This window comes from Delphinus delphis, chromosome 4, assembly GCF_949987515.2.
Source record: "Delphinus delphis chromosome 4, mDelDel1.2, whole genome shotgun sequence".
NCBI classification, from domain to species: Eukaryota; Metazoa; Chordata; class Mammalia; order Artiodactyla; family Delphinidae; genus Delphinus; species Delphinus delphis.
The window spans coordinates 47,498,529-47,522,829 of record NC_082686.1 but is presented as its reverse complement, the minus strand read 5'-3'; the positions used below and the strand labels follow the sequence as shown (position 1 = coordinate 47,522,829).

The following is a 24,301-nucleotide window of genomic DNA, read 5'->3' as shown; positions in this document are numbered from 1 at the left end:
CAGGGATAAGCTAGCAGGGAGAAGCAGGACGGCTTATGTCCTTCATTCACAGCAGCCTCCCTACTTTTATGGACTTTGCAGAGTGAGCTTATCTGTAAAATCTTATATGTGGAAATGCTTCGGGTATAAATGGGTATAAAATGGGTATAAAAGAACAATCTTCTAGTTGATGTTTGGGAATAGAATATGGGAATACTGCTCGGAATATTACTTTCCTTTTTATATCCTTAATATGCTTGAGAAATATTACCAACCAGTAGGAATAAATGCATTTACAAAATAGTGACTCATGCTACACACGTTCTGTTGCACTCGAGTCTGTACTTACACATGAGCTTTCTCCATGGCGAAGTTAACTAAGAAGACAATTTAGGGGACATATTTAACATAACTCATGGTTCTCAAGAGAACAGATATTCTTACAAAAGTTAGAATTATTCAATATTAGCCTTTATGAATAGGGTTTGTTATGCCTGCTCAGAAATCACCTTCTGCAAATCACCTAACCTTGAAATGGATCATAATATTACGGAAGACATAAAGAAACACTGAGAATTGGCAAATGAAGTACGACAACATAGTCCTTCTATGCCCATCAGAAAGGCATTTATGTACGGTAAAAACTCAAATCAATGTGACAACTTGTTTTTAAGAGGCCACCTCCAGGCCAACTTCTTTGCCATTAGTGTTTGAATCTGAAATGAGTTCTGTGGGTAGTCTTTAAAACACTGAAATGTCAATGTGAATTCTTATGATTTCAGAACCAGCAAGTACGGCTGCCCAGAAAGAGTTGGAGTCTTGAAGATCACTTATGTTTGGAGCAGAAATAGTTAAAAGAAACACTTTCGTTTTACTGAAAGGGTGTGTGATACAATTTAACGCGTGTGCCTAGCAGAAAGGCTCTGAAGGACGATTAACAAAGCTTAAAAAACTACTTTTCTAAATTCATGGTCAGATTAGCTCATTTAGAAAAATAGATGCTAAATAACTACCGAGAGTCTACTTTGCACATTAATCTATTTGATCAAGTTCCTTTTTCTTTAGGACTTGGATTTTCCTGTTTTGTCTCTGGTCAAAGCCCAGTGCAGAGCCTGGCCTTGGGAGAGGGTGAGTCCCAGGAAATCCCATATTACTCTGACAGCTCTTCTCTGAAAGCTGAACGCTACTACAGATCCAGTGGAAGCCTTTTTGTTTATTCTACAAAAGCTACAGTAAATGAAAAGGTATGTGAAGGCACTTAGTAAAGCACCGACAAACTGTCTTTAAAACACAATTTTTACATATAAATTTTTGGTCCACTTGGCATTTATCTCGGTATAAGGAGTGAGATATGGAACCCAGCTTAATATTTTTAGATGTCTACCCAGTTGTTCCAATACCAATTATTAAATAATCCATCTTTCCCTACTGATTTTTCACTTTTGCCATATCCTGTACTTTCATATGCATATGGGTCTATTTCTGAACTTTCAGTTCTGTTCCACTGTTCTGATCTGTCACACATGTGCCAGTTCCGTACTCTTAATTATTGAGACTTTGTAATAGGTTTTTTTAAAAAAAAATCTGATAGATATTATAGGCATAGTATCCTCACTAGCATTCTTTTTTAGAATTTCGCCAGCTATTTTTTCTTCTGTATTTTCTCATATGAACGTAGAACTAGTTTATCTAGTTTAAAAAACAATTCTATAGGAGTTTCATTGGGAATCTGTGAAATTTGTAGATTATTCTAGGTAAAACAGACATCTTTACGTTGAATCTTCCTATTCAACACTATGGTACTCCTTTCTGTTTAAGATCTGCTGCATCCCTTATGCAGTATTTTCTTCATCTAAATTTTGGCTAGTTTTTTCCTTGGTGTTCTATTTTTTCTTGTTACTATTTTAAATTAGATCTTTTCTTTCATTTATTTCTCCAACTGGTTATTGCTTGTATGATCTCCCTGCTTTACCCTTGTGTGTTCTCCACACAGCAGCCAAAGTGATCCTTTAGAATGATTATTCAGATCATGTGTCTTCTCTGCTCAAAATCCTCCAATGGCACTCCATGTCAGGGCCTTTTGTACCTATGTCCCCTCTGCCTGGAACACTTTTCTTCCAGATATCTGCTTGGCGTTCTCATTCACTTTGTTTAAGTCTCTGCTCATAGGTCAATCTCCTAAGAGGCTTTCTGTGACTACCCTTTTAAAAGTAGCCCCCATCTTTTTCTATCCATTTGCCATGCTTTATTTTTTTTCCTACATAACTTATCACTACTTGACATTATAATGCATATTTATTTGTTTATTGTCTGCCTCCCTTACTGGAAAGTAGGTTCCATGAGAGAGGGGACTCTGTATATTTTATTCATTGCTGCTCTCCAGCATATAGAACTTGTCAGCTCGGCACATATCAGTTACTCAGAAAACAGTTACGAAATGGAACAGGTGAAGCTTCCAACCTAATGAGCTCCAGGGCTCGGATGGCAGAGCCACAGATAATCAGCATCAGGACCGATTTCTTCTCACAGTGGTTTTTCCGAAGTTTCACCCATTTAGGGCAGACTGAAAAAAGACCATGAGAAAAATATTACCCTAAATATAGCAAAATAAAGCCTCCAAAGTTGAATATCCCCCAATTACTTCTTTGTTATTGCTTAAGTAAAATAAAATATGAGCACTGTTTAGATTCTATTCTCTGGTTATTCTAGATATTAAACTAAAATGAAATATCATTAACTTACACCACAAAACATATAATATGCCAAGTAGCTAAATGTGACCACTTTTAGGACTAAGTTTGTACAAAAATAAAAGAAAAGGAAAATTTAAAAAGTTTGTAATAATACAACATTTTCTATATTTTAATTTATGTTTGTTGTTTAAAGGCAGTGTTGACTAAACGGGAAAAGAACTGATTTAAAAATGCTACATTTGGGGCCTTCCCTGGTGGCGCAGTTGTTGAGAATCTGCCTGCCGATGCAGGAGACACGGGCTCGTGCCCCGATCTGGGAAGATTCCCCACATGCCGCAGAGCGGCTGGGCCAATGAGCCATGGCCGCTGAGCCTGCACATCTGGAGCCTGTGCTCCGCAACGGGAGAGGCCACAACAGTGAGAGGCCCGTGTACCGCAAAAAAAAATAGATAAATAAAATAAAAAGGCTACATTTTAGGGACTTCCCTGGTGGTACAGTGGTTAAAAATCCGCCTGCCAATGCAGGGGACACAGGTTCGAGCCCTGGTTCGGGAAGATCCCACATGCCACGGAGCAACTAAGCCCGTGCGCCACAACTACAGAGCCTGCTCTCTAGAGCCTGCGAGCCACAACTACTGGGCTCACGTGCCACAACTATTGAAGCCCACGCGCCCAGAGCCCGTGCTCTGCAACAAAGAGAAGCCATCACAATGAGAAGCCCGCGCACCGCAAGGAAGAGTAGCCCCCGCTCACGGCAGCTAGAGAAAGCGTGAGTGCAGCAACAAAGACCCAACGCAGCCAAAAATTAATAAATAAATAAATAATGCTTCGTTTTAAAGGGACACTCAGCATAAGATATAAAATGGAAATGATATTAAAATAGCAAACATTTACTAAACACTGAAACTGTGCTATGCACTTTACATAACTTTTTTAGTTCTCATAATCCATTGAGATTGATTCCATTATTACCTACATTTACATTTGCTGAATTTGAGGCTAAGAAAGGTTTATGAACTCAAGCTGAGTGTCATCAGAATTGGTTAGAATTTGAAAAAGGAACGTTAAATCACCATGTCTAAACTATTTCATTGTTGGTCACAATAAATGACTACCTAGCATGAATAATCTAGTTATTACTGCCTACATTCAATCGAAAAGATCAAATTAGATTGTCTGTGCAATAGCCATGGTCTGAATTCTGAACATGGGAACAGAATTTCAGAACCTCAGAGATGGGTTCAAGATCACATAGTCCAACTTCCTTGTCTTTCAGATAACAAAATAGAGTCCTGGAGGAGTCCTCGGTGACTTGTGCCAAGTCAAATAGCAAATTGATGGGGTACCTGCAACTAGAACACTGAGAATTCTCTGGATTCCAGGAGCAATACTTCTAATGTGTTGTAAAACAAAAACAAGACCAAAACCCAAATCCCCAATACCAGAGAGAAACAAGAATAAATTTAAATAAATAAAAATTAATATCAAGATGGACCTAAAAAACCTTCATTTAAAATCCATTTAAGATGGAAACTTGATTTTAAATGAAGTTTTAAAAGTTTTTATTTTAAAGAGATACATCTAATGTTTTAATGGAAATAATAAAACTTGATGAATAATTTTTTAAAAAATGAGTTTACTTACTTTCTTTTAGATATGATGAAAGACTGTGAGTCAAATCATTGGCCTTGAGGAAGCAGGAGTCTAGAAATACGAGAAACATGCTTTGTAGAGGATTTCGCAAACACATACTCAAAATAGATTACATGTGAATGGTGTATTCTTGAATAGGTTGTACAACATTAGTGAATTGGGGACTCATATATTTTAAAGTTGTCTAGCATTTAAAACAACAGCAGCAGCAACAATAAGTAAACTTTAAACTGTCCATCATTTCTTAGAGTAGTGAAACAGAAGCTTGTATCATTCAATGGACTAATGAAGCATCTTTATTTTCAAATCCATGGAATAGGCAATATACAAAGGCAAAGCTGAAATAGCTAACAAATCTATGTGGAGATGCTCAAACTCGTCATCATAGAAATGCAAATTAATACAAAATGAGATAACACTTTGCACACACTTTAGAATGGCAACTGTTAGAAAGATGTATATACCAAGTGTTGCTGAGAATGTAGGATGATGGAAACTCTTTGTGAACTGTAGGTAGAGGTGTAAAGTGGTATCGCTATCCTGGATGGTAGTAAAATTAAGGTGTTTATACCCTATGACCCCAGGATTACATTCCTGAGTAAATAATGGAAAGAAATTCTTGCGTAGTCTGTAAAGAGACATACTCAAGTATATTCATACTAGCATTATTTGTAATATTGGGGAACTAGAAGCAACCTAAAGGTCCATATCGGAGAAAATGGATGAGCAACATGTGGTCGATGAAATCATTGGAATACTATGTAGCATTTTAGAAGCAATGAAGTAGATGTACTTAAAGCTATACAGGTATCTTGAAAAAGTGCCAAGTGAGGAAAGAAACAGAATGAGAGGTTCAGCACAACATCATTTAAATAAATTGTAAAATGTATCCACACGCAACAATATGATATATTTTAAAAGAACATATGCATATTTAAAAAGGTATAGTAACATTATGCCTATGGAGAAAGGAATTTGGAGTGTGGATGGGGAAAAGCGGGAATAATGCATTAAAATAGAACATTAACATAACACAGCACAACAACATAATGAAAGAATGGAACGGGCTACAATAAAACATAGGAGCCTTGCTCAACCAACAATGATCATGGTCTAGCAATTATGTAGTATTATTAACTCTGTATCTGAGATGTATAAAAAAGCAACATAATGTTTAGCATCCTAATTCATTATAGCAGAAGAAGTCTGTCTATAAACATAGCAGTGTGTTAGGGAGTAAACTATTACTAAATTAAATGAAACTTATGCTGTGCCCCAGCATATATAACTCACAATATGTGAGTAACCAACTTCAAAGATGTTGCCCCCTATACTGTTGTTGAGCCTTTGATGGTCTTTAAAACTGTAATCTCCCAAGCCTGGATATGACCAGACTCACCTGGAGAACTTTACAAAAAATACAGATTCCTGGAATGGACTCCTCCTTGCTCAATGAGTCAGAATTCCTTGGGGCTGGGCCTGGGAATTTACTTTTTAAGTTCCTGGGTGATTCAGTTGTGGCTAGCTTACAGGCATTTAGCACTGATCTAAACCACACTGCAGCTCTCAGGAGGACAGCTGAGTTAGCTCTAAGTGATTCCTGCCTCAAAACTCTAATTAAGTTCCCATGTGTATGACATTAACAATGTACATGCACAGTATTAATTGAAAAGACATGTTGCTGCCCTACAGACACAAACAACTTCAAACCACAACCAAGTTAGACACTCAGCAAACTAAATAGGAACAATATTCTATTACTTATATCCATCTTGTATTTATGCCCCTTCCTGAGACTGTTCCAGATAGCCCATGGCGTGCCCCTCCTCTCAAATAACAGAGACCTCCTCTGTGTCCTTGGTCCTGACAGTGTAGTGATGGGTGTTTTCTCTAAAACCTTCCTATGATGCCTTTGTTCACTGTGGCTCAGAATGGCCTAATTTCTTAACTGAAAATGAAAACCTGTTCCTTTTGGCTATAGCAGTATTTTTAACATATTTTAAACATTTTCCCCTCAGCCAACCATGACCACACATTCTTGCCTAACTATATTACTGCACTCTAATGATGATATAATATAATGTAAACTCAGTATGGAACTCAAATGACTCCTTAAAGGCTTTTTCTTCTGACTTTTGACTAGCAAATTACAATGTTCCATGAGGTTACAGAGTAGCAGTGGTCCCATTATCTTACAAGTCCTTATTCAGGTGAAGGTAAACTCTAACAAAGAACTAGAAGGGAAAATTGACCACTGAGTCAGAGTAAAATCAAACTTCAGTTAAACATTGAAGGGGCTTTGTTATAATACCTGGTTCCTGAGGATAGAAGAGCCAGGACCTAGCTCTCCTCCTGAGGAGCTGCTGTGCTGAGAAGAGTGGTTTCTAACTGCTGTTGGGCTTTCTGATCTCAGTACGTAGAAAACTCCAGAACTCGCTCATGTGGAAATGAGTTCCTTCAATTCCCTAAAGAGTATTCCTTTTGGAAAAGGAACAGACAGGGGTACTGATGTCTCCAACCTAACGTGCATTTAAAACACACACACACACACACATACACATCATTTTATGAAAGAATTATAAAACTTCAGGGTATGGGATGTTTTTCAGCTTCTCAAGCCTCTAGAAAGCATAAAGTTGTAATGGAAAAAGGAAATCAAGCTACCCTTGACTTTTTCCAAAAGCAGTGTTAGATATCTCTAGTAGTCTATATATAGAGAGCTCATCTGAAGCAGTGGTGCCCAAACCCTCTGCGGTTTGATTTTATGACATCTTTTCTTCAATCTCTGTGCAAAAGAGTTACAGGTTATACCATTATTTTGAAATTAATTAAAATTGGTTTTTAAAATAATTTTCCAATATCTTTTAACTTAATTATACATATCTAAGGCAGTAGATCTCAAATGATAATAGGCTTAAGAATCACACAGGGCTTCCCTGGTGGTGCAGTGGTTGAGGGTCCGCCTGCCAATGCAGGGGACATGGGTTCGTGCCCCGGTCCGGGAAGATCCCACATGCCGCGGAGCGACTGGGCCCATGAGTCATGGCCGCTGGGCCTGCGCATCCGGAGCCTGCGCTCTGCGGCGGGAGAGGCCACAGCAGTGAGAGGCCCATGTACGGCAAAAAAAAAAGAAAAGAATCACACAGGGTGAGGTGTCAGCCTTGCTAAACATGCAGAATTTTGTCCCTATCTTTAGATGGTTTACTTGAAAAAAGTCTTGACTGGGACCCAAAATACTACCCTAAAAGCAAAACCATGACTAGATATCCATGATGAGGGCAACAATAAAACTAAGATGCTATTAAAGCTAAAGTTTTTATTTATAAAGGATGAGTAAATTAATTATGTATACTTTTGAATGTGTGCTTTATCTTTTTTAAATTTAACTTCTATCCTCATTAAAATTCTTATTCATTGAAGAATCTGTCCAAAAAAATGTACACCCAATACCTTTTGAATAAAAATTACAAATCCTTCTATTAGACTGAACGAATACCAGTTAGCATCTGAATGAAGAAATCATCCAACAGTTAAAACTATTAGGTTGAGGAAAGGAGTACTAGCACGTGGAAATATATTAATTAGAAGGAATAACAACAAGGAAGCCTGGCTGTACCTGGTAGGGTTAGTTCTTCTAATTCAATCACTGAGCGGTTGCTGCTATAATAGTCTTTCATCAGCTTCTGTAGGTCTTCAGGTGTCCCTGGTTTTGGCTCTGATTTTGCAAGAACATCAGTAATTTTCTTCTGATGAGAAAGAAGTAAAAATGGGAGACAGATTTTAGGATGGCATTTGGCTTAGGATAGGTTGATTCCTCTGGCATTTAAACTGTAAGTAGGTTCTGTGATAGCCAAGGGTGAATGGGAGTTCTAATAAACACACTTGAGAAAACTTAAAAGATACTTCTTGGACATAACTACTGCTTTGAAAAATGAATGGATGATCTAAAAGACTCCTTGTAACTCTTGGTCTCTGCTAGGAGAACTAAAAATTTTGCAGGAGTCTATAATAGGTTACTATATTCTGTTAAAAGTCAATAAATCTTGTTGCTTGTGGAAACCTCCTTTTAAGCCTCAGAAAATGTGTATTCCTGGGAGAGTAGAATTTTGAGAATTCCTTGTGTAACCTGGTTCTTAAGGCACTGAGTCTCAGTTTGGATTTCTGGCATTAAAGTAAGAGTTGCAGGACTCATCTCAGCAAAGGAGGACACTAAATAGGGGCACTTGAGACCCTCAATTCTCAAGTCTTGGGAGAGACATCTTGAATTGGCCCTATGGAAAGCAGAACAGGATACTTTACAACATCTATTTTGATTTGGACTTATCTGTGTAGCATTTACTGAATGTCTGCAATGTACTAGGAATGCACAATTGTTCATTTAACTTTCATCATAAACTTCCCTTCTTATTTCTTCCTAGTATTTCACCAAAAATCCAGAAAGAGCCCTTCCTTGCCTTCTACCCCAGCTTTTCCCCCCCTCCTTCCATACTATCTTCCTTTCCATACCACTGCCAAGAACGGTCAAAGTTCTGTCAAATGAATTAACTTTAAAAGAACACGTCATCCGTGGGCACATTTTAGCATGACCTCAGCCAAGGCTAAACTAGCTAGCTGGAGTTCTGACCTTGAACCCCAAGAACTTAACACTCCTGAAGGCCATTAGTGTCAAACTATCAAAGAGAAGTTAAAAGTCGTTTCTTTAAGGACGTGCCAAAACTCAGCCAATTTGGCATTTCCCATCCTCCTATTTGGCCATGTGCAGGCAAGGAAAACATATGCACACACACTCTGTTTTCTAAAAGCTTGCTGTTAAGTAATTGGTTTGAGTCCATCTTGTTTCCTCTAATCCCAATCGCATTTCCTCTGCTAACTACATCAGTAGACCTTTCTTGGCAGGGAGAGAATTACATTGCTGTTTTGACAACTGTGGTGGAAGGTCAAAGCTAACCACACTTTCGGGCTTCCCTGGTGGTGCAGTGGTTAAGAATCCACCTGCCAATGCAGGGGACACAGGTTCGAACCCTGGTCCACGAAGATCCCACATGCCACGGAGCAACTAAGCCCGTGTGCCACAACTACTGAGCCTGTGCTCTAGAGCCCACGTGCCACAAATACCGAAGCCTGGGTGCCTACAGCCCGTGCTCAAAAGCCCACGCACAGCAACGAACACCGAACGCAGCCAAAAATAAATAAATTAATTAAATAAATTTATTTAAAAAAAAGCTAACCACACTTTGTTCAAGGCTGAGCCATAAGAAAGTTTGTATAGGAGCAACAGAGTTTTCCGTATGTTCACAGGCAAGTCTTAAAACGCAAGGGGAGCCTTTTGCTTTAAATTATCGTTTGAAATTAGAGTCAGAAATGCCTTATACTTACACTATTTCATCTGCTTATTATTTTCTTTTTATTAATACTTTAAGACATAAGGCTTTTAAAAAATGAAATGGGTAAGAAAAGAAGGTTGGTAAATTTTTTTTCTTGGACAGAGCCAGAGGGGCCAGAGGGCAGGAGAGCTCTGGGCCCCTTTTAGAATTAGAAATCCCTGTCTGACTTCTAACCACAGTGAAAACACAGGGTGGGTAACAAAGATGTTTGGTATCCACAAGACTGAAATAGGAATTAGAAGAATTTATTTTTAGCTCCAACAGAAACACTTATTACTAGTGACCTTAGGAAAGTCACCAAACCTCAATGAATTTTACAATTTTTGCATATCTAAAGTGGGGATTACAATAATTGCCTCATCAAAGTACACTATATAACAATGTGATAGAAACCATGTGGGGCTGTACCATTGTAAAAAATTATTAATATTACCTTTTTCCTCTTCCTGGTCTTGGTGGCATCTTCATTTGTTTCCTTTGGTTGTATCAAGAAACATTCTTTAGGCTATAAAGAAATGTAAATGAGAAAACTTTCATCTTAGCATGATGAGGTGTCAACTAATGGTATGAATCCCAAAGTATCAATATCTACTGTCATGCATGTATTCTTCAGAGTATCTTAAGACAAAGAAATGTTGGAAAATCCACTGAAGGCTATTATGCAGGGGCCAAGCTGAGAGAATTTGTAAAAGTGAGAAAGTGCAGATGACTTAAGACTGGAAAATCTTTGAACAAAGGTCAAAATGTGTGATTAAGTGTATATATGTGTTTGAGGTGGTGGTACAGGGTATTATAGATGGAAGACAGTGGCTAGGTTTGGAAAATACAGGCAGAAAGAGATGTGATTAAAATTAAGATGTAAAGAAGTCTTTGACTAGAATGACTGGTGTTTCCAGGAACTAGCAATGTGTGAGTCTGTATTTCCAAGTCACTGACTTATCATTTTGTTATTCATTCCTTTCCTCTTCTCAATAGGCACAGAAAATCTGAAGTAGGATATATTTACTTATATTTTTATGAAACCAGCTGCACCAAATGTCTTATCTATAGTGACTACAAAATGAATGTTTCTGCTTATGGTCTGACAAAAGCCTCAACACCATGGCATCCTGAGTAATTGATTTTGCCTGTTGCCTTGACCCCTGGAGTACCCTATATAGTTTAGTGCTATTTTTACCCTAAGGATTTGTTTTTTGTTTTGTTTTGTTTTGTTTTAGTGTAGAAAAACAGGAAATTTAGACTAAGACCTTGATTTATAAAATAGAATGCTTCAGATTCCATATTTATTAATCATAGGCAGTTATATAAAATGTTTCCTGTATTAGATCTTTTATGCAACATTTTCAAACAAGTTGCCAAGTAAGACATAAAATATAAGTGAAAACTTATTCTGAGTTTTTTCTTGATTAAGTTTCCATTCCAACTAGAGAGTACTCAGTTTAAGCTGGTAAACTACTAACTAAAGCAATCTTGTCTCTACTGGCTGTCTTTAAAATGATTACAGATGAAGCTTTCTATTAAAGTTTCCAGATAGCCTGCAGATTAAGAATGTCTATGGCCTGAATCCAGAGAGATATAATACTATGTAATTTCTTCAAGACATGGGGCCAGGACCAGCAGTTTCTAGACTCTGTTTCAGTTATAGAGAAGTAGATTCAAAAGGCTCAGGATTAAAGTAATATGGGAATCTTGAAATTTCAGCTGCTTCTCAGTTAAAAGAAAAAACCTGCAAAGTACAATTGCATCATAGCTAAAGAAAATAGATATTAGGACCTCTCTTATTTAGAAAGTTAAGCTGTCTTGTGGATGCAGATACACGCTAATTTGATGCCAATTAGAAACTGGGCCAAGGCCACTAATATGTCACAGAAGCTGCCAGACAGTCATAAGAGTCCAATTACAGATCAAGCCAACATCAGCTCATGCTGCTATGGCAAAGGCCTGGATACAATTAGTATCTCCCTAGATCCCTCAAGGCATACTTCAGTATCTTGTCCCCATTATGAAGGTTTTGGGGGGAAGCAGATGTAGAACCTGTTTCATTTTCTTATTTAGCAAATGGGGGTGCTCTCTAAGAGTATGTTCAATGTGCGGGGTTTGTATTTATGCCAGGTTTACAAAGCCAGTTAAACATGACACAAGTTAAATGTGGAAATGAGCTCAGTTATAAGGATAGGGACTCTCCAATTCTGGAAGAAAAAATAAAAACACAATTCTGAATCACGCAAAGGAAAAAAGAAACATGCTTGACAACTGCTTTTGTCAAGATACCATAACAGGTTTACATGTTAGGTTCAAATTCTTACATCATCTTAAAGGAAATGCAGTATGATATTTGTTTTCTGGGAGCAGTCATTTTAGCTGGTTGCAGTAGGGTGCTAATGAAGAAGCAAGCTTATGGGGTCAATTTCCATAGAAGTGAGACTACTTTATGAAGAAATACAAAGCCCATAGTATTGAAAATTCCTAAACGTTGCCAGCTGCCTTACAGATGCTGATGTCTACCCTCAGAGAGACTAGGTAAGATGAGGAAGACTCAGGGTAGGCCAACTAACCATTTCTAGAAACTGATTCCAACAGTATCTGACTTTGGCAGTTAATAAGTAATGTCATTTCTTTATGCAGTGATTTTTAAATATGTACCCTGAGTATGAAGTTAAAGATTTAGAAGAATCACACTTGCCCAAAAATATACCAAAAAAAACTTATTAAGCTTTCAGTGAAGCAATTAATTGGGGCATGTTTTCAATTCCTTAAAGTGTCAAAAATTATATCCTTTAAGAATGAGTCTTCTGGTTTTAACCATGGCAATTCATTTTCAAAACGCTACTAAAATGAAAATAAAGGAGGGACTTCCCTGGTGGCGCAGTGGTTAAGACTCCATGCTCCCAATGCAGGGGGCCCAGGTTCTATCCCTGGTTGGGGAACTAGATCTCACATGCATGCTGCAACTAACAGTTCACATGTCTCTACTAAGGAGCCCGCGAGCTGCAACTAAGGAGCCCACCTGCTGCAACTGAGACCTGGCACAACCAAATAAATAAATAAATATTTAAAAAAATTGAAAATAAAGGAAACTGAAAAAGATATAAGTCTATAAGGACGAAGAAACCAGGAGAAAGGACAACAGTAGTGGAGAGATTTCAACAACATTTTGGAAAATGGAAAGGGTTGAAACTGGATGGAAGCTATTTAGCATAGGGAGAGAGACATCTAGCACCTGGGTTTCTAGAGCGACAGATGCTAACAATAAGTGTGTCTGTTTCACCTGTTGGACTCTGAAAAGGTTCAGCAGTGGGTGGTACAAGGTACTACAGAGGGGAAAGGGTTTGAAAGAAAGAGACTGGTTGAAACTTTACGTTTAAAATGATTAGCCTCCCTCCTACACCCACCTGGCTATATCTTCTGCTCAGGCAGCCAAGCAACTATCCCATTACCGCTTCCTCTCATCTTGTTCTTCCTAACAGAAGACTGGAGATTTATGCTCTGGAGAGAATAAGAAGACCAAGAAGTCTAGCACAAGGAAGGCAGGGTAGAGGTTGAGGTTCATTTCCTTTTCCTGTCCCTGTTTCAGGATATTTCAAGAGAGGCTTATATAGTGTAGGCAGAACACTACTGAATTCTTCTCTGGAAAAATAAAATGGCCTAAGAGAAATGCCACAAGAGAGTGACATTTGGGGGTTCCATAGTAAATGTCCAGCTTTGTTATCATATCACCCTACCAAGAGGTCCACTAATTAACAAGCCCCACTTATGCACAAAAGTTTTCTATTAACTTTTTAGTGTGTCTCTCTTTAATATGAATAGACAGCTAAGGTTCATCAGACATCTAAGGAAAGTCTCCAACATCATAGCAAATAAACAAAAAAAAAGAAAAAAGAACACTGAGGAAACAGAGACTGTACTTCAAAACAATTACAATTAATATTCTCAGAGAGAAGAGGGAAGAATTTTCAGCCATGAAACAAGATGCTATAAAACGAGGATGCTATAAAAAAGGAAAAAAAATTAAAAAGACATTTAAACCTTAAAACAAATAAGAAAGTTGGGGGACTTCCTTGGCGGCACAGTGGTTAAGAACCTGCCTGCCAATGCAGAGGACATGGGTTCAATCCCTGGTCGGGGAAGATCCCACATGCTGCAGAGCAACTAAGCCCACGAGCCACAACTACTGAGCCTGCACACTGCAACTACTGAAGCCAGTGCGCTCTAGGGCCCGCGTGCTGCAACTACTGAGCCCACGTGCTGCAACTACTGAAGCCCGCGCGCCTAAAGCCTGTGCTCCACAACAAGAGAAGGCATTGCAATGAGAAGCCTGTGCACTGCAACGAAGAGTAGCCCCCACTTGCCATAACTAGAGAAAGCTTGTGCGCACCAATGAAGACCCAATGCAGCAAAAAATTAAAATAATTAAAATAAAAATTAAAGAAAGTTGGAATAAAAATGTAGGAGGAAGGCTTGAAGATAAAGTAGAAAAAATCTCCCAGAAAGATGAAAAAATGATAAGAAAAAAGTGGAAAGAAAATTAGAGAATCAGCCCAAGAGAACCAACATGCCAATAAAAGGTATTATAGAAAGTAAGAGTCATATAAAACAGTGGGAAAGAAGTGAAAAAAAAATAATGTATGAAAAATTTTCCAGAACTGAAGGAAAATTTCTAGAACATGAAACTCCAAATTGAAAGCCCATTAAGTATACAGTACAATGGATAAGAAAAATAACCATGCTAAGGAAAATCACTGTGAAATTGCAGAACATCCTGGACAAACAAAAGATTCTAAAAACTTATGAAAAGAAAAACAGTAACATACAAAATGTCAAAGAAAAGAATGGTGGCAGACTGTGCAACAGCAGTATTTGATGCTTGAACTCAGTAGAACAAAGCCTTCAAAATTATGGGGAAAATTTATTTGCAAATTAGATTTTTTTTTCAAATTAGATTTTTGTACCCAGCAAAATTATCAATCAAGTTAAGAGGAAAATTTTCAGATTTCAGTAAACATTCTCAGATATTTAAGATCTCAAAAAATTTACTTCCTACCCACAGATACTCAAGGCTCTATTCCAGCATAATAAAGGACTAAATCAAGAAAGAGGATGACATAGGATTTAGTAAGTAGGGAGACCAATCCGGGAGACCACTGAAGGGGCAGTAAAGAGAAGTCTCAGTTGTTCAGCAGGCCTAGAGAATAACCAATTCAGAGTGGAACAAAAGTGTGGGGATCTGTAGGAAAGAACAATAACTGATCTATTTAAGCATATGGAAAATACTGTCCATGGGCATGTGGAAGAGATGTTGGAACATACGGGAGCAATTAACAGTAGGAACATAGCAAGCTAGGCAAGTGAAGAAATGAGGTAATTATTAATACCATAAAAATAAAGAGTTGTATAAGAAAGGAGGGATGATTATAGCTTCTCTTTTTCTCAGCACTGAACAGTGTTTCCATGGTCATAATAATGAAAGAGTGACAACTGTTTTAACCAAAATGTAATATTGTATCGGCAGAGGAAGTAGCAGTTGGAGAGGGAATAGGGCATAGGTGAGAGGACTATGTCCTCCTATGCTACCTCAGTAAGATAATCAGAAAGTGGTAAATCAAGAAACTGCAGTATAAAATATAAGGTAGCAAGTAAGAAAAACAGCTAAAGACTGATGGATTTACATGAAATCCTAGAAAAAGCAAAACAAATTTTGGGGGAAAAACATCAGAACAGTGGTTGCCTCAGGGGCAAGGAGTTTGGAATGGTGATTAACAGGGAGGTGGCATGAAAGGTTTTTGGGGTGATGGTAATGTTCTGTATCCTGTAGGGGTTTGTGTTACGGAGCTATATGAATTTGTCAAAACTCATTGAATGGTACATTTGACATTTGTGTATTTTATTGTATGTTAACTTCACCTCACAAGGAAAAAAAAAAGAACTTTAAAGTAAATATTGAGCTTTTAAAAATAATATGCATGCTGAAGCATCTGAGGGGAGTGTACTGATTTTGCAAATTACTTTGAAATGTGTCAAAAATAAGGTTATTGCTAGATGGATAGTGCCTGAACACACTGTTCAAAAATTTTGGACACAGTCACAGTTACATAAGATTTCCTTAAAGGGAACTCCCTGGCAGTCCAGTGGTTAGGACTCCATGCTTTCACTGCTGAGGGTCCGGGTTTGATACCTGGTTGGGGAACTAGGATCCTGCAAGCCCCACAGTGCAGCCAAATTAAAAAGAAAAAACAAAAGTCTTTAAAGAAATTAAAGGTGTGCCTCGCAGATTCTCTCAAACATGAGTCTAGGAAGCTTAAGGGGTCTTATCTTGTAATTGCCTCAGCTGAAGCCCAAGGTACAGAAGGGTTTATCTGGAAAACATTGTGGGTGTGACTTCTGCCTAATAGAGTAAATCCCCAGAAGAATCATAGGAGACCCACACAATTCTTTTTTTAAAATAATTAATTAATTAATTAAATTTATTTATTATTTTTTGGCTGCGTTGGGTCTTCATGGCTGCATGCAGGCTTTCTCTAGTTGTGGTGAGCAGGGGCTACTCTTCATTGTGGTGCGCGGGCTTCTCATTGCAGTGGCTTCTCTTGTTGCAGAGCACGGGCTCTAGGCATGCGGGCTTCAGTAGTTGTGGCATACGGGCTCAGCAGTTGTGGCTCGCGGGCTCTAGAGTGCAGGCTCAGTAGTTGTGGCACATGGGCTTAGCTGCTCTGTGGCATGTGGGATCATCATGGACCAGAGCTCAAACCCATGTTCCCTGTATTGGCAGGTGGATTCTTAACGACTGCATCACCAGGGAAGTCCCCACACAATTCTTAAAGGAGTTATATATTCAGAAGCTGAGAGGGTCAGAGAGGAGCCCTCAGAATTCTATTATCAAGAATCAAGCTGAAAGAGCTGCTTAGTTGCAAATACATGTTACCTTTCATTTAAAAAAAAAAAGGGAGGATGACTCAGAGGACAGAACAAAAACCCAAACAGCAGTGCCAAGAACCATAAGACCCTGGGCCTTAAGACTTAATCAAGAAACTCCTAACACTTTCTGAATGTTGTGGACCAATGACTCTTTGTTACTCCTATTTGAATAGAAATGCCTATAGACGTTATCCAATGCTTGCCTCACTGCTTGGTGTTGGGTATGTAGGGTGAGACAACTTGTCTCTTTAGTTTCATAAGTTGAGAAAAAATACACTCAAAGAGTTATACTTAAAGGTCAAAACCCGAGGAACCTTAACTGCACCTGGACCTGATCTAGACAATGAAATTCTGGACACCAAGCTCATGCTGTAACGTCATAAGATTTCTGCAAGCCTTGGGAGGGGCAAATATATTCTGCATATGGGAGGGATGTAAATCACTGAGGCCAGAGGGCAGACTGTGGTAGCCAGATTACAGGATAGCACCAGTGATCACTATCTCCTGGTATTCATCCCCTCCTCTTGAATGTGTACCAGATTTACTGATCTGCTTCTAACAGAATATGGCAGAAGTGATGTGATGTCAGTTCTCAGATTAGGTTATAAAAAGACTGTCGTTTCTCTCTTAGAGGAAAACATAAGAAGAACACTCTTTGACATAAATCACAGCAAGATCCTTTTTGACCCATCTCCTAGAGAAATGGAAATAAAAACAAAAATCAACAAATGGGACCTAATGAAACTTAAAAGCTTTTGAACAGCAAAGGAAACCATAAACAAGATGAAAAGACAACCCTCAGAATGGGAGAAAATATTTGCAAATGAAGGAACTGACAAAGGATTAATCTCCAAAATATACAAACAGCTCATGCAGCTCAATATCAAAAAAACAAACAACCCAATCCAAAAATGGGCAGAAGATCTAAATAGACACTTCTCCAAAGAAGATATACAGATTGCCAACAAACACATGAAAGGATGCTCAACATCACTAATCATTAGAGAAATGCAAATCAAAACTACAGTGAGGTATCACCTCACACCGGTCAGAATGGCCATCATCAAAAAATCTACAAACAATAAATGCTGGAGAGGGTGTGGAGAAAAGGGAACCCTCTTGCACTGTTGGTGGGAATGTAAACTGATACAGCCACTATGGAGAACAATATGGAAGCTCTTTAAAAAACTAAAAATAGAACTACCATATGACCCAGCAATCCCACTACTGGGCATATACCCTGAGAAAACCATAATTCAAAAAGAGTCACGTACCATAATGTTCATCGCAGCTCTATTTACAATAGCCAGGACATGGAACCAACCTAAATCTCCATCGACAGATGAATGGATAAGGAAGAAGTGGCACATATATACAATGGAATATTACTCAGCTAAAACAAGAAATGAAATTGAACTATTTGTAGTGGGGTGGATAGACCTAGAGTCTGTCACACAGAGTGAAGTAAGTCAGAAAGAGAAAAACAAATACCATATGCTAACACATATATATGGAATCTAAAAAAAAAAAAAAGGGTTCTGAAGAACCTAGGGGCAGGACAGGAATAAAGACGCAGACGTAGAGAATGGACTTGAGGACATGGGGAGGGGGAAGGGTAAGCTGGGACAAAGTGAGAGAGTGTTGTGGACATATATACACTACCAAACGTAAAATAGATAGCTAGTGGGAAGCAGCTGCATCACACGGGGAGATCAGCTCGGTGCTTTGTGACTACCTAGAGGGGTGGGATAGGGAAGGTGGGAAGGAGACACACGAGGGAGGGGATATGAGGATATATGTATACATATAGTTGATTTACTTTGTTATACATTAGAAACTAACACACCATTGTAAAGCAATTATACTCCAATAAAGATGTTAAAAAAAAAAAAAGACTGGTTTTGGTCTTGAGTGCTCTTGTTAGTTCCCTCTTGGGTCACTCACATGGCCTGAAGGAAGCCATGGGCAATGCTGTGAGGCATCCCTGTGGAGAGGCTCACATGATGAGGGACTGAGGCCTGCCATCAGCCACCTGAATGAACTTCAAGAAGGGTTCCTCATGGTGGAGCCCCTAACGTCCAGCTTACAACTTGACTGACAACTGATGAGAGATGTAGAGCCAGAGAGACTGAACTTAGCCATGCCTGTGAGGTAACAGAAACTGAGATAAGGAATCTTTTCTGTTTTAAGCTACTAACTTTGGGGGTAATTTGTTATACAACAATAGATTAATACAAAGAGAAACAGAATTGAGACACCAGCATGGAAAGGAGGAAGGTAAATCAGAGTAAACAGGACACAGTTCTCTTTTCTCTTAATCAAGAATAATCTTGAAGAGTAGGAGAGATATGAAATGATCAATGTGAAAATAAAGAATTAGTAAGAGGGCTTCCCTGATGGCGCAGTGGTTGGGAGTCCGCCTGCCGATGCAGGGGACACGGGTTCGTGCCCCGGTCTGGGAAGATCCCACATGCCGCGGAGTGGCTGGGCCGGTGAGCCATGGACGCTGAGCCTGCGCGTCTGGAGCCTGTGCTCCGAGGCAGGAGGGGCCACAGCAGTGAGAGGCCTGTGTACCGCAAAAAAAAAAAGAAAAAAAAGAATTGGTAAGAAAATACAGTAGTGAGAGGGGTAAGTAAGGAGAGAAAGGGATAAGTACTCTTGCTGAAGATTCTTTTATGATCCAAGGAGATAACCAAAAGGCTAGCTTAAGAAAAAAAGAAGTCCAGTGTTGTCTCTGACGGGGAGAGGATGGGTCATGGAACCATTAAAAGGCTACTGACATCATGGAGACATCAATGAAAATTCACGAAATCCCTCATAAGGGATTATATTCTGGGAACCATAATTACAAAGTCACTAGGGCTGGCTCTGAAATGAGTGATGTTGAGGAGGGAAGAGGGTGATGCAATCTCTAGGAGTAGGGGAATTCATCATTTATTTTGGAAGCAGTATTTGGAAAAAAAAAAAAAACTACTGGCAAATCTTTATACTCACATTATTAAGGAGGCCAAGGATGATTGTTTAGATGTGAAATGGTTGCTAGAGATGATGTAGTTGCAAGGGTAGAAAACTTGTATAAAGTTATAAACCTGCTGCTTGAAATACTGGACAGATGGGAGGTGTGGACTCAGTAATAAAAATGTGAGGCCCAGCTATGGCAAAGGAGGGAACACCATCTAACTGGACACTCTCACCTGGTGATATGCATATTACAGCTAGCAGCATAATGCCAGGCAGTTCCTATGCAAGCATTAAAAAACAAAGCAAACAGGGGTTTCCCTGGTGGCGCAGTGGTTGGGGGTCCGCCTGCCAATGCAGGGGGTGCGGGTTCATGCCCCGGTCCGGGAGGATCCCGAGTGCCGCGGAGCGACTGGGCCCATGGGCCAGGGCCGTGGCTGCTGGGCCTGCGCGTCCGGAGCCTGTGCTCCGCGGCGGGAGGGGCCGCGGCGGTGAGAGGCCCGCGTACCGCAAGACAAAACAAAACAAAACAAACAAACGAACAAAAAACCCCTTCAAGAACAGCAAACAACTAAGCAAATTTGAAAAAAATTCAAAACCTAAATATAGTAAACAGTAATTTCTTTTCTTTTTTTTGATCCAAGAAAAAAATATGATTACTATTAAAAAACAAATACTTGGTCACATGTGCCAAATGAATCATATGCCTATGGCTGTGCTAGGTACCACAGTGAACACAAAAGAAACCCTGTCCTCTGAGGTGCTTATGGGCTAGTTGGAAATGCAACCTCTATGTGCATAAACAACTACAGAAGGACTCAAGAAATGACAGTCGGGAGCTTCCCTGGTGGCGCAGTGGTTAAGAGTCCGCCTGCCGATGCAGGGGACACGGCTTCGTGCCCCGGTCCGGGAGGATCCCACGTGCCGCGGAGCGGCTGGGCCCGTGAGCCATGGCCGCTGAGCCTGCGCGTCCGGTGCCTGTGCTCCGCGGCGGGAGAGGCCACGGCAGTAAGAGGCCCGTGTACCACCAAAAAAATAAATAAATAAAAAAAAAAGAAAGAAATGACAGTCGGCCTGACAAAAAGGCTGTCCTTGGGGTGGTGAGATGAGTTCCAGATGGAGAAGAGCAGCGGGAGACAGGATGAGGAGGCCACAGAAGAGCCCAAGGGACTGTGTGGTATTCGGGCTGGAGGAGAAGAGACTCCCAGGTCTAATGTCAAGGTGGGGGACCCTTCAAGGAGGGGCTGAAGGAGGGACAATGGTCACGGGGCTCCAAAAGGCGTCTGCGTGCAGCAGTGTCAGGGAGCCAATGGCTCACAGCTGGGACACAAAGGGTTGAGATGGGAAGAGGGGTAAGAAAGCTGGGATACCAGTCTAGTCATCCATTATTCCTTTTCACAAATGAGTGCCAGTTCGGGGAAGGTTCTGTGCCAGATGCAGTGGAGATGCACAGATGTGTACAGCATGGTAGGGAGACCAGAGAGGTAGATGGATAACACTCAAATAAGGCAGAGGGGCACAAGGAGGTTCCTGTGTGAATTCTCTGGCCAGGGCATGAGGATAGGCTTGTAGAGAGTGATAAGGGCACTGTGTCTACCTAGGACTTTGATTCTTTTTTTTTTTTAATTTATATTTATGTATTTATTTATTTATTGGCCACTCAGCATGCAGGATCTTAGTTCCCGGACCAGGGATTGAACCAGTGTCCCCTGAAGTGGAAGCGTGGAGCCCTAACCACTGGACCGCCAGGGAATTCCCAGGACTTTGTTTCCTTAAAGCAATTTGTTAGTGAAAGAAATTAGAGCAAGATGAAGGTGGTTAAAATGAGCAGTAAAATCTCTGCTGATTTTTTTTTTCCTTGGCATAAAATAGCAATGGCATGCGACCAAGAAATTACTTGATGGCATGGTAAATCCAATTTTCCCAAGTTGAATGAGGAAGGACAGGTGGAAAGGGAAATGGAAGCAGTGTCATCCTCAGGGTGTGGCTTAAAGACAGTCAAGTGGGTCATCACTCCTGGTACCCATCTCTCTGAGCTTCAGGTTCTTTGTAAAATGGGGTCCCCCCTACTTCACAGGGCACCTGTGACGACTGAGTCATGGTGCCTTACACAGTGCCTGTGGTGAGTGTTCAATAAATCGTCTTATTATTGTTGAAACCAGGGCTGCTGAAAGACAGGTGAATGCTCATGGAAATTAAGAATGCATTTAACTTTCTCTTCCTCGATCTTTCTCCTTTCTTCCTGTGGTTCCCTGCCATTTATCTAACTTGATGGTTGTGGGAAAAGAAGACTCAAGTGGAAGGAGGTAAAAAATAGGTGGAAATTCAGCAAGGTGAACGCTCTGCCAATAAAAAGACAGTAAAGATGCAGGCTTGGGTGAGTTTATTGATGCAAATTTATTCTTTCACCAAAGAGTCCAGAAAAAGTGAAGAACAATCAAAAATAAAATCAAGGGATAAAGTAATAAAAAAGAAAGCCAGTGGGCTACAAAGAATATTTAGAGCAAGTGCAGTAGCACTCCTCACCGTTATGGCGGCGGTGCCGTCCAGTTGGCCGCTGGTGGTGGTGGCCACTTCCCCTCGGAAGGCCGGTCTCCGCCTCCTGCTCCCACCCTGCTCGCTCGGCGGCGGCAGCGGTGGTCCCTGCCTCTCTGCCTCCTCCACCTCGGCCTGTCCACTGGCGGGCGGCGTTGGCGCGGAGGGGGCCCCTGCCTCAGAGAAGGTACCACGTTGAATGAGCAAAGACTGAACTTTTTACAGATACGTTTTGCAAAAGGCTTATAAGGAGTAGTGCCATAATTTGAATCACAATGGATTTCACATTATGAGGTGAATGGGAGCGGAGTATTGGACAAAAATAGATTTTTAAATCTCTGCATCACGGTTTTTAGCTCCTCAGTTGTTGCACAGTCTCACTATTTGGGAAAAGTTCATGCTAAAAAACTGAAGCAATCAATGGGTGAATATGATCAAATTTCTCCACCAAGTTCTCAACCTGTTAAGGAGAACTCCTTGTCAACCTAATGAAGCATTCAAAGACATGTGACTCTTTTCAAGATGAACTTGAAGATTACATCAAAGTGCAGAAAGCCAGAGGCTTAGAGCCAAAGACTTGTTTCAGAAAGATGAGAGAGGATTATTTGGAAACCTGTGGGTGCAAAGAAGAGGTTGATTCTAGACCCAGGTGTAGAATGTTTGATCAAAGACTCCTTTGTGAAACCGTCCAGACCTACCGAAGACCATGCAGTATTTCGCAAACAGTGGAAAAGTGGTTACCTCAGTGGCTAGCAGCTCATGACAGCAGGCTGAGACTGAACTCCCTGAGCTGCTGTCAATTCACCAGGGACTGTTTCTCAGGAAAACCAGTACCCCTGAACTTTAGTCAGCAAGAGTATAACTGTAGCTCATACAGTGTAGAATCTGGAGTTTACAGGCACCTCTCCTCAGAAAACAGTACCAGTGCCCGTCAAGCTAGTTATAAACAGATACATCAGAAGAGAAAAAGGCTCCCAGAGAAAGGCCGGGAAAAATGAGAGGAGGAGCGGCCCAAGCATAAGAGGAAGAAAACTTGTGAGGAAATAGATTTAGACAAATACAAGAGCATCCAAAGAAACAAAACAGAGGTGGAAACAGTCAGTACAGAAAAACTTAAGAACCGAAAGGAGAAAAAAAGCCAAGATGTAGCCTCTAAGAAATAGGAACTTAAGGGTAGTAAAGAGAAAAAGGAACAAGTCAAAGAAAGGAAGAAGAGGAGATGCTTTGGGACCAGTCTCTCCTTGGATTTGGAAGCTCTTGCATTGGTTCTCCTGAGGTTAAACTGAAAAAAGAGTTGAGGAGCTTGGTTTTATGATGTTCCTATCGCTCTTTTCATGTGAGCAGGTACAAAGGCTAAGTGAACAGAAAACATTTAGTGTGCTTGCTCTCCAACATGGAAATTACTTTTCCTCTTTTCTAAAATCATTACTACATTTTTCTTATACATAATGTAATTTCCCTTAACGAGAGTGGCTCTGCTTTAATTCATCAAATTGCTATGATGGTGGAAGTATTTTTCCCTTAGGACGTCATTTATTTTAAACTGGAGGATTAATAGGCTTTACAGAATCCATTTCTTGATTGGGTTTTAGTTTGGGGTGGGTGTTTTTATATTCATTAGTTTTCTCTGTGAAGCAGTTTAGATTGATTTTTTTTCCTTTGTTAGATCTAACTTGCAGTATATTTTCTATATTGGAAAGTGGAAAATGACATACATTATAATAAGCTTAAGTTACATACAGTTTTAAACGTTTCAAGGAGTCTTGATACAAAATCAGTTTATATTCTGGAAATGTTTATAATATAATAAAGTTCTAATTTCTACAAAAAAAAAGAATATTTAGAAACAAGTTCTGCAAGTAGGCACTGATTAGAGGCAGAGGTCAAAGAAGGCATGACTATGGTATGGTCAGTGGAGTTAAGTGAGGTAAAATCAAACAACATCTTTGTGAAATAAATTGAAAAGCTACAGATGTTAACCTGTAGATCTTAGAAAGAATGGTGCAAACTAAAATTGATACAGGGCCTTGGAGTTAAATATTTAATGTCTAGAGAGAAAACCAAGACTGATTATACATTAAATATGTATATCTTGCTGCATTCCCCACCTCACAAAGAAAAAATAATGAATAAAATAAAAGACTTGAAGTATATTTTACTATAAGAATTATCACTTCAGTGCTTACTCTT

At 39.8% G+C, this 24,301-nt stretch overlaps 1 protein-coding gene and 1 pseudogene across 4 annotated transcripts in view; one reads left to right on the top strand and one right to left on the bottom strand.

Annotated features, from left to right (window-relative positions):
* CMSS1 (cms1 ribosomal small subunit homolog) overlaps window positions 1–24,301 on the bottom strand; it is a 383,527-nt gene that overhangs the window by 10,370 nt on the left and 348,856 nt on the right. For all 4 annotated transcript variants that reach the window (XM_060010537.1, XM_060010540.1, XM_060010538.1 and 1 more), the window contains 4 exons: window positions 10,143–10,214; window positions 7,942–8,071; window positions 4,317–4,376; window positions 2,440–2,542 (listed from right to left, as the gene is read on the bottom strand). In XM_060010537.1, the coding sequence (XP_059866520.1) occupies window positions 2,440–2,542; window positions 4,317–4,376; window positions 7,942–8,071; window positions 10,143–10,214 (365 nt within the window). The remainder of the gene's footprint in view (window positions 1–2,439; window positions 2,543–4,316; window positions 4,377–7,941; window positions 8,072–10,142; window positions 10,215–24,301) is intronic.
* On the top strand, window positions 22,600–23,274 carry LOC132424037 (lysine-rich coiled-coil protein 1-like; annotated as a pseudogene).